Raw genomic sequence first — 10,935 nt, 5'->3', positions numbered from 1 at the left:
CACCATGTAAAAAGTATGCTAAAGAAAAATAATAATCAAAAACCAGATACGCGGAATCTTTTTTGACCGAACAGATCCTACAAAATCTTTTACCGACCAACCATAAACAGCTGAGGGGCAAAACGGGAAACCGGAGGCTGTAATAAGCGGCAGGAAAGTCTCGAAGCGTGGCAGTTCCCACTTCCCACTCGCGAGCATCAGCAGCTGCGTTCAGACACTGCTAAATTCCTCCTCCCTCCTCCCCCCTTCTTCCTCCTCACTAAACAAAACAAGAAACTGCCGATCGAGAGAGCGGCGGCCGCAAGAAACAGCGAAGCAAGCAGCGAATCCTCAGCCCTCGCGCAGATCCAGCAGGCAGCGGCGGGGCGGAGCGTCTCCGGCGGACCGTGCAGATGATGCACGGGGCCGGCGGCGGCGGCGGCCTCGGGGGCACGCGGGTGCCGACGTGGCGGGAGCGGGAGAACAACCGGCGCAGGGAGCGCCGGCGCCGGGCGATCGCCGCCAAGATCTACACCGGCCTCAGGGCCTACGGCGGCTACGACCTCCCCAAGCACTGCGACAACAACGAGGTGCTCAAGGCGCTCTGCAACGAGGCGGGGTGGGTCGTCGAGCCCGACGGCACCACCTACCGCAGGGTAAGCTCGTCTCTGCTCGCTCCCTACCTCCTCTTCGCAATGGCTTCACCTCGGTTTACTGGCCCTTCTTTTGCCGGCCGGCGGCCGGCCGATCTCTGCGAGGTCCTGTAGCTGATACCTCGGCGTGGGCCGAGGTGGCGGCGGCGTGTTGCGAAATCTGATTTGCGTGTCTCCTGAGCGTGTTCTTTTATTTCCTCTGACTACTGCCGTTCCCTGCGGGCTTGTGTTCTTTGTTTTGCTGAGATTTGGCCGGTTCTTATAGAAAGTAGCAGGGTATTCTGCTCGTCTAGGAACGTGAATGCATTGTTTGGTGACTTCTTTCGTTTGGAGGTCTGTTCTTGGATGCCCCAAGTGCCATACATCAAGGCTGATGGCTCCGGATCAACTCCCTCTCTGCTTTCTGCTCTGTCTTGTCGGGATTTAGGCTGCTCTGCTGTCATGCCAGGGCAACAGGAGCTAGATTCAAGAACGGGGAACCAAATGTGCCTTCCTCAGTTTTAGCTACCTACCTCTAGTGTTATGATTCGTCAAAAGAAGCAAAATAAATGCTCTGAACCGTGTTGCTGCTTGGGAGATGCTTTGTTTTGTTGTGATTCTTAGGCAGTTCTGTTGCCAAGCCAGGGGAGAGGGAGCTAGAATGCTAGATTTGGGAGTGGGGAGTGCGACTCTGGCTTCACTCTGTTTAGCAACCCTCCTGATTTACGTTTTCTATAATTAAAGAAAGAAACTTCTTTAACTGGTTTATTGCAAATTAGAAGTTCTATTTTTGGAGACGGAAGATATTGTGCTCTTCTGCCCCAAACATTTCAGTTGATGGCGATGGCAACCTTTGGGATGGCAATTTTGCCAGCGGATTATATTTTCTCAAGAATTTGTTGCTGTCTTTACAGTTTGTTGCATGATAAAACTGGGGTGCTTAGACTTCTGTTCTGTCTAAGTGTTGCACTGTAAATTACTAAATTATCACATTCCTCTTGGTACATTTATGCTTCAAAGCTGCTGTATCAATTGTGAAGGTAAAACTTAGTGGTTAACAAGTGTGATATACAAACATAAGCTTGGCAGAGTGCTATATACGTACAATTACACCCGGGTAAAATGATGTAAAAGAAAGGTTAACTTTGGAACCTACGAATTTCCTTGTAAAATGATGTAAAATAAAGATTCACATTGGAAGATACACATTTCCAGGTAAAATGATGTAGAAGGTTCACATTAGAAAATAACGTATCAGACATTCATATTTCGGCACTCTTAATGTCCCTGTCAAAATTCGCAAAAAAAATGTCCCTGTCGATCTAACAAAGGCTGCTCTTCCTAGGCTATTTCTGCCTTTTGCATATGCTACCATTGCATTCAGCAACAGCTGATATACTTTTACTCAAAAAACAGAAGTTGATACTTCACTGTGCATTTGTGTCTGGTGTCAACTCATTGCTGGTAATTGAACATTTTGTGGATTTGTTACTTCTACAATTGGTTTGATCCAGTAGTAAAAAGGTTAAAATGTGAGGACAGTTAAATCATCTAATGCTGTTGCAGTGTTTCTCTGAAGTTTCTTCTGTATAGCTTGCAGACTTCTTTGAAGTTAGTTCTGTATAGCATGTTATTTAAGAACAGAAACAACATAATAGTTGATTGTGTATGCACTCATCATTGTATTGTTGTAAAGTTTGTATGTTTCTGTTAAGTAACTATCTGGTAAATAAACATTTTCAGCTCTAAGTTTTTGTCCCCTGTACCTATATTTTGTTTGAATGGAATATATTGGATTGTTAAGTGTTCTGTTTGTCCATATTTCAGGGATGTAAACCTCCTCCACAAGCGCGTTTTGATCCAATTGGAAGGTCTGCTCCGCAAAGCCCCAGCTCTTCATATCAACCTAGTCCACAGGCTTCATACAACCCAAGCCCTGCATCATCATCATTTCCGAGCTCTGGATCCTCTTCTCATATCACTCTTGGTGGTGGAAACAACTTGATTGGTGGTGTGGAGGGAAGTTCCCTTATCCCGTGGCTGAAGAATCTTTCGTCAAACCCCTCATTTGCCTCCTCTTCCAAGTTACCACAGCTTCACCATCTCTATTTCAACGGAGGTTCCATTAGTGCTCCAGTGACACCTCCATCCAGCTCGCCAACTCATACACCTCGTATCAAGACTGATTGGGAGAACCAAAGTGTTCTGCCACCATGGGCTAATGCAAATTATGCTTCTCTTCCCAACTCCACACCTCCAAGCCCTGGCCACCACGTTGCTCCAGACCCGGCATGGCTAGCAGGGTTCCAGATATCATCCGCTGGACCCTCATCACCCACATATAACCTTGTTTCACATAATCCCTTTGGGGTCTTCAAAGAGGCTCTTGCCAGCTCATCAAGAGTGTGCACCCCTGGACAGAGCGGAACATGTTCTCCGGTAATGGGCGGTGCGCCGGCTCATCTTGATGTTCAGATGGTCGATGGGGCCGCTGATGATTTTGCCTTCGGGAGCAACAGCAATGGCAACAATGAGTTACCTGGATTGGTGAAGGCATGGGAAGGGGAGCGGATACATGAGGAATGCGCCTCGGACGAGCTTGAGCTCACCCTTGGGAGTTCACAGACTCGCGGAGAACCCTCCTGATCATGCTGCTGCAATGCCTCGTCTTCGCCTGGGTTGATTCTTGAAATTTATTTGGGCGTTGCTCTTCTGTTTTATAAGTTCAGTGTTTGTAGAAAGAGAGAAGGGAGTTCAGGGATCGGATCATGGTCCTCTGCAGATGATATCCATCCTCTTTCAGTCGTCTGGACTTTAGCTTATGCAACTTCTTAACTTATTTCTTTGGATTCTTTTTCTTTTTTGAAATATGGACAAAAAAAATGAACAATGTCAAGTGATAGGAATGCGTGCAGGAATGGCGGCGTGTGGCCACCATTTGTCATCCGTAAGAAGTAGCTGCAAGTCCTGTGACATTCATGTGCTCATGCGAACAAGTTTCAGTTGTCCTTAATATGACTCTTGTTGTCCATGTACTTCTTCCAGAACTGCTGTACATTGTATGTGGATGATTCATTGATTCTTTGCGTGTGTGTTGATTACAGCTTCTACAAGTTCCTAATATTGATTTTTTGGTCAATATTTTAAGCATTACTCATAGTTAACAATTTGCTTCTACAAGTTCCTAATATTTCCATTCCAGGGGAGGCAAGTTTCATTTTATTCTCGTGATAAGTTTTCTCCAAACACTCCTGCATGGTTTTCGTTCTGCCTATATTTTACTGCTAAGTTATTTACTTGTTAAACAACAAAAACACTGTTTTTGTATCCTTGTCGTCAAGGACTGCATTCCATGCATTGGTTCAGTGGGTATTAAAGGTGACATGAATGAAAACAGTATGAATCGACTATACAAACATACACAGAACCTCCCGAACAAATGCATTTCTCCAGCTTCCACCTATTTACTTGAACGACCACCTTCTCATCCAGTGTTGGACCGCTCATCATCTTTACCCAATAACTCAGCTCATCATGCCTGCATCAGACATCAGTACGTGAAGATTCTCGCAACACAGCATTCTGTTAGGTGACGACTCTGTGTTGGGTTTCCTTTATAATGCGCGCAGTCGCGTGTGACCATGCGACGAACGTGCAGAAGACATGCCAGCCAAAAGGCCACTGCATTGTTTGTCAAAGGATTATTCCCAGACAGCCAGTCGTAGGTCTGAAATCTAACACAGGAACCTTTTGACTGAGAAGTTATCTTCTTTTAGACAAGGGAATTAGACGTAACGATAATGGTCCAACTTCCGCTGAGTGTTAGCAGCCTTTTGTGATAGTATGACGACTAGCTTTGGCCCCCCCACGTCAAATCTGAATCTGATTAGCACACCAGAAAGCACATCCAGGCATGCTTGTCATCACTGATGGATCAGCTGTTTGGGCAGGACTGGTCATGTCTCAGCAGGCAGTGAACTCTATAAAGCTGATCCCAGCTGTGTAATAAAGGACTCGTTTCATCACATGGTATCTATTGTCATCATGATGGAATATGGTCCGAGAATAATTAGCACCCCAATGCATGGTCTTGTACGGCACCGCCCAGACGAAGTAAACTACATCATCACAGGTTTCAAGCTGGAACCAGTGCTGCCGTACAGAAGATGTCATTTTTTTTCATGAACCTTTCGGTCTTTTTGCTATACTCTCTGTGATCTATACAAATGATCCTCTACCCTCTCAGAAAGAAACATAAACAGACCAAGGATTCGAATAGAGGATAACTAGGTTGGAGGCAGCCCTGGATCTAGCAAGGAGATTGCTCGCCTCCTAGAGGAGAAGTCTTCGAGGGGCAAAATCCAGAAGGTGAAAGACTACCTTAGGAGCAGAAGCAAGAATAGTGGCGCCACAAGAAAGGAGATCGCAGTTGGTTGATGGATGATTCTCCTCTCTTGTATGAAAGTTTGTGGTTGGAGGAGTTGTTTGTAGGTGTTGCTGCCGTTCGTGGTTGGTGGTGTTGCTAGCATCTGTGGTTCGTGGTGTTGTTGTAACGGTTTTTTCGCCCGGTTTCCCGTTAATTAACTGGGCATTCCTCTACTTAATTAATGGATTGGGGCAAAGCTTTTGCCCCCCTTTCAAAAAAACTACATATTGATTATACAGTAGAATATACAAAGATAAGAAAGCTAACTGCTGCGAACTGACAATTCATAAAAGGTCTAGATGAAATTAGACAAGCGGCAGTGATACGATGTCAGGCTAGTGTCAAAGGTACACTTGAGGAAGAATTTTTTCCTTTCATTTCTCACGCAATGGTTATGTACAACATTTACAAGTAGTTTCAGGCACTGGATAGAATGATGTGCCAAGGAATGGCAAACTGTACAGTTGCTTAACCGACATCCACGAATAAGCAAAGAAACAAATTACCTACAGATAGTGAAGCCTGAAAGGTAAGGAACAGGGGGGGCACAATGTGTCAGAACATAGAGGCAATGACTATTTTTCGATTTTCTCTAGTGGTATGGATATGGCTTTATGGAGAGTGGCCAGTAAACCAAGTAGGATTTCTGATGGATTAACTGGGGGCACAATTTGTGTCAGGAACATAAAGACAATGGCTAATTTCCAATCTTCTCAAATAGCATGGATAGGGCTTTATAGAGAGTGGCGGCAGCAGGTGGCTTGGCCATTGAACCAAGTAGGATTTCTGATGCCTTAACTGGACCGCCATAAAATCGGGCATTTTCCGAGTTTCGAGTTGATACCACACTTCCATTGAGTGCACATCCAACAAAGGCACCTGCCAGCAAAAGTAAACATATAAGATAGCGAAATTAGAAGTGAGTGAAACAGAAACTGTAGATGACTGATCAAATAATGTTTAGCAGGCAAATACATCACTGTCATCAATCATATAAATTTAAATTCCAAACAAACATTTAAAATTACTATACTCAATATGCGTCCAACTGTAACAGGTGCAGAGATCATATATCAAATGATGGTCCATGGTTCTACTAATAAAACGATTTAACGTTCCGTTGCATTTTTCAGTTCAATTCAAAATTAAGCAACATAAACTGCACTACAGTTCTCACCTACAAAGATATCACTCTGTTCCATATTACTATAAGTTATGGCAAACTAAATTAGTTTGCCAAAATGGCTTATAATATGGAACGGAGGTAGTACATTTTACAAGTTATTATAGCATAATGTTCATGTGTTACTATGGATTTTCGCTCCATGTTTAAGAAGATTGTACTACTATTTGTGTGAAATTAAAACTGTAATCCTAAATGTTTGTGACAGATCCATGACCAACAGGTGGTGTGACCCAAAAATAACGGGATATTTTATAATTTGCCACACTTTTCTTTGATCCTCTAAATAATAAAGATGTGAAGAAAAGTGTGGCAAATTATAAAATGCCCCGAAGATAACAGACCATCGCCACCGCCGGACATCTTTATGGGGTCAAAATACATATATCCATTACTGGTTAGAGATAATAATTTACTGCTCAGACACTTCAGCACCACATGTTAGTATACCAAATTATCTGAATGTACTACTATGAATATGGTAACTAGCGCAATACCTTACCATCACGATTTTATTTTAACTGTCCAGAAGACAGAAGTACACTTTGAAGACGCTAGTGTACATTAGGCCGTAGGAGATATCCTTAACCAAGTATGTGGCCACTGTGTATTATATCATGGCTAAAAGTCTATGAAGGAATATGATTTTTGATCTAGGTCCCAAATAATAATGTTGGATATATATCTCAAACATCACACTACTTCACAGTCATTTGTAATCTTATAACTCAGAGTAGAGCGTTTGACTGTATATTGATTGGTTACTAGTTCCTGAGTTGCTCCATCCGTTTTTATTTAGTTGCATTCTGGGTTTTGTCAAAGTAAAACATTACAAAGTCAAACTTTATAAACTTTATAAAGTTTGACTAAGAACATAGAAACAAATAGCAACATCCATAACACCAAAAGCATACAATATGAAAATGTCCTTTATGAACATTCTACTAATACCAGACTTTATATTGCGGACATTGATATCTTTTCCTAATATTTGGTCAAACTTTACCAAGTTTAACGTTGACTAAACCTAAAATGCGAAGTAAATAAGAACAGATGGAGTATGTACGTTAGGGCCTTCTCGGTAAAAATAGTATTCATCAGGCTCTGCCACTGCTTGGCAAAAACTAACCAGGTAATGAATTAGAGCTGCTTGGAAACTAACCAAACTGGTGGAATCAACCGTTCCCAGTTTAACTTTTTAAGACCCTGACTTTTGAACAGAAGAAGAAAACTAGAAGAATATTTTCGTACACAAATTTTGACAGATGAGGTTGAAAAAAATCCTAATAATTTTAACCATACCTTTGCTACAGCTGTATGTGTAACAGGCAGCATAACCACCATCACCGGCACGAAAATCAGCCTCTGCCACCCGTCCAAGATGACCAGCAGAAGCACCAATGCCAGCCCCAAGTGACAGATGTGCATTTCCACTGAATGTTTTAATGGCATCAGTGTTCCTCAGAACAATGATAAAGTCAGCTAACTCACCTCCAGCCTGAAAGGTACAATGTGCGAAATATTTCATATGCCATTAGGTCTTAGTTATACTAGCAACCAAGCTTCGTTGATGAAAACAAAACACCTTGAAAGGTCACTGACCTGAGCTCCATATCCAATGCCACAAGTAGATATGGCTGAAGGAGGTGACCAGGTACCATCAGCTCTGCGAGCAATAACCAGCCCGGTACCAATTTTGTATGTGACCATCATTCCAACCTTTGCTACAGTAATAATAGCAAGCCCTTTTGCTTGTCTAAGAATTGAATCAGGGATGGACTTCTCCGGATTCAGCTTCCCAATCTACAAATTGCATTAAGTGTTGAAAGTTTAGTGAGCAGTATTCTGGTTGATCCCATAAGACTGATTGAACAAGCGGCTAATATAGCAAGTTATAAAGCTTACTTCAACCTTAACTTCTGTTAATGTATCATCGGCTAATGTAACATAAAATCTATGAAAATAGTGAGCACCGGAAAGATCTCTTCAAAGATTCATGGTGCAAAGGTAACTTATATTACTGTAAGGAAAGGTGGACTTTAATGGTTAATGCTAAAAGTAATAAGCTGCTGAAAAGAATGGATTTATTTCAGACCAGGAAGGGCCTTCCACAAAGTGTTGTACATGCCATGTAACTTATGTGAACGGAACAATGATGTGACAAGCACTTGGGAAGTATGAATGTAGAAAGTATTAAGACGTGGATACCAAATCCTCAATCATATATGCACTAGGAGGTTGATGAAACCAATATTGCCAGTTAAAGGAAATGGGGAATGAAAAGACTATAGAATAAAATTGAGTGGGTTGAGTTAAGGTAGGTAAGATCTTCCTTATACATACTGTGGCCCATATACTATCATAAACAGAAAAATGGTACAACCCATAGATTAAGTGCCTAGTACAGATCACTATTATGTCCATCCAACATTGTTCAAGTGGGCAAGTGGCTTGGAACAGGAAATGATGTAGCGGTTACGGTTAGGAAGGGTTAAAACCAAATGTATCTAGGGTACGTTGGGCAGGGTTAAATAGCTGTAGATGTAAGAAGTATCTATCGTTAGCCTTTGGATTTCGTTCCGACCATCAGCAGGGTGGTATGGATGTAAAATGTAACGTGCTAGATAATGCATAATCTAAAATTCAAATAGCAATTGATCGGCCAGAGATAAATTTTGGGTAGGAAACAAAATCACGATAACACATCGTTTCTAAGAAAATGATGTTATACAAGAGAATATAGACAGAGTGGAATTGTAAGCTGCCAATTAGTGGACATAAACAGGTACTAAATTATAGCAAAGGCGTACCTTACAATACCCATGAATAGAATTTGCAGCCTTGTAAATCTCATACTCCATCGTGTGTGCCCATGGGATGTTTATCCATGACCTCAAGGTGCTAAGGTCTGTCAAATCTTTAGTCGGAAGTTGGCAAGCACGGCTGATCTGGTTCATCAAGTAAGGCTGAATACACTCAAGACGTACTCCACAAACATCACAGACCCTTTGAGGATCAGAAGTTCCAAATTTCGGAGGCATCAAGCTTCTACCTTTTGAACAGCCACCACAAAATATCCCACCGCAAAAACGACAGTGATGGCGTGTGCAAATTATTGGATGGAATCGTGCTCCACAAAGCATGCAAGAGGGAGCAGCACTGTCAGGAAGCCACTTTGTCGGTCCTGTCTCAAGCAGAGCACGTTCAGAACCAACACTGGCCTCTGCAAGTGTTTGAGTCTTATCCTCCAAAGCCGCTTGAAGAAGAAAATGAGATATTAGAGACATGCTATGCCTCCCTAAATCAAACGATGCAACAGATAATAATTTATCTCTTCCCGCAGCAGCCATCTCAGAGAACACATCCCACATTGTCATCTCCCTAATGTCCTCATCTATATCCCATTCTTCGTCTATGAAGTACCCACTGTTTGAGCCAAAGCCCTTCTGCCACTCCTCGTGATCATGTTTTGTCATCGGCGGGACAGAAGGAGGTACCCAGATGCCGGTTTGCTCACGAAGTGGGCAATCATAATACCTGTTCTCTCCTGATTCCTTTGAGGCGGTCATTTCACCATCGCACTCGTAAACGTCGACGACACCAGGGCTGTCATCCGTATCGTTTCTGTCAGGATTGTCTTTTGTCCCTTGCTGACATGTGTGGGTTCCCTGGTTTACAGAAGGTATCACGCCAAAGTTAATTTGGAAAAGGCAACAATAATGCGATGCGTTTTTGGGCATAAACTAGAAAAAAGTAATGAGGTCTAGTCAACTAAGTGCTATTATTGTAAGGAACTTCCACTCACTGATCATGATATGTCAACTCATTTCCATAAATATGCATCTCATGGTTCTAAAGATAGAAGGTAGTAGATTCATCTCCCCATATTTCCTTGTGGGGTGGAATATGCATATCCATACAAAACAGTCCAAAACTGCTGCAAGACTAATAATTTGACAAACCTTTTTTGCTGCTCCTTGGTCATAAGCACCCAATACGGCAATCCATACAAGACTTAATGCGCTAACTAATGCAACTGCTAATCAGACGAAATTCTCCAATTGCACTCTACTCCAGATACAATCCATCACGCAACTCATCTATTCCAATCTATAGAGAGAAAGCGACCTGGGCAGATGATGATTCGAAGAAGGGGGAGCTCGATTACCTCCTTGGGCTCGTCGTCCCACCTGACCGGCTGGTCGGAAACCCTAGCGTCGCCGGCGGCAGCGGCAGCGGCGTCGCCGAGTTGCGGGGGGTCGAGGTCGTACGGCTCGATCGGCGGGTACAGGTGATCGGCCCCCTCCATGCCGCGGAGGATCGGCGGGTCGGCGCTGGATCGAATGGCGCGGCCCCCCGAGTTCGGGAGGATTCCGGGGGAGAAGGCTTGCGATTTGGATGTCGTGAGGAAGATGACGAGTTGGAAGCTCAAGAGGAAGACGGAGACGGAAGAAACAAGTTAAATTATGAAGGAGCGTGTTTGCTAAGTACAACAATTGTGTATGCGTGTCAAATAACGAAAACAATGTGATTTGCGTTAAGCCCCTCGGATATACGGGGTATTTAGTTACTTTCGTGCGCGGTGTCTTTTTTGAGATCATCACGGTGCCAATCATTGGTGGACCAGGTATGCGGATGGGAGAATATATTATGTACTCGTACTTTGGAATTTGAAAATGACAAATTATATTAGAAAATGACCGTATATAGATATA

The 10,935-nt window shown here is 43.1% G+C and overlaps 2 protein-coding genes across 2 annotated transcripts; one reads left to right on the top strand and one right to left on the bottom strand.

Annotated features, from left to right (window-relative positions):
• Positions 1 to 385: 385 nt before the first annotated feature.
• LOC124693500 (protein BZR1 homolog 3) lies at positions 386 to 3,642 on the top strand. The gene is made up of 2 exons (XM_047226969.1): positions 386 to 635; positions 2,439 to 3,642. Exons 1-2 carry the CDS (start codon positions 393 to 395, stop codon positions 3,255 to 3,257), a joined length of 1,062 nt encoding a protein of 353 aa, XP_047082925.1. The 5' UTR covers positions 386 to 392; the 3' UTR covers positions 3,258 to 3,642.
• Positions 3,643 to 5,390: 1,748 nt separating this feature from the next.
• LOC124693491 lies at positions 5,391 to 10,672 on the bottom strand. Its single transcript, XM_047226966.1, has 5 exons — positions 10,389 to 10,672; positions 9,031 to 9,888; positions 7,823 to 8,023; positions 7,523 to 7,718; positions 5,391 to 5,916 (listed from the first exon to the last, which is right to left on the bottom strand). Exons 1-5 carry the CDS (start codon positions 10,527 to 10,529, stop codon positions 5,735 to 5,737), a joined length of 1,578 nt encoding a protein of 525 aa, XP_047082922.1. The 5' UTR covers positions 10,530 to 10,672; the 3' UTR covers positions 5,391 to 5,734.
• Between the last annotated feature and the right edge of the window lie 263 nt (positions 10,673 to 10,935).

The sequence above is a fragment of the Lolium rigidum genome, chromosome 1 (genome assembly GCF_022539505.1).
Source record: "Lolium rigidum isolate FL_2022 chromosome 1, APGP_CSIRO_Lrig_0.1, whole genome shotgun sequence".
NCBI classification, from domain to species: Eukaryota; Viridiplantae; Streptophyta; class Magnoliopsida; order Poales; family Poaceae; genus Lolium; species Lolium rigidum.
Note: the sequence above shows the minus strand (reverse complement) of the source record. Positions and strands in the feature narration are given on the sequence as shown.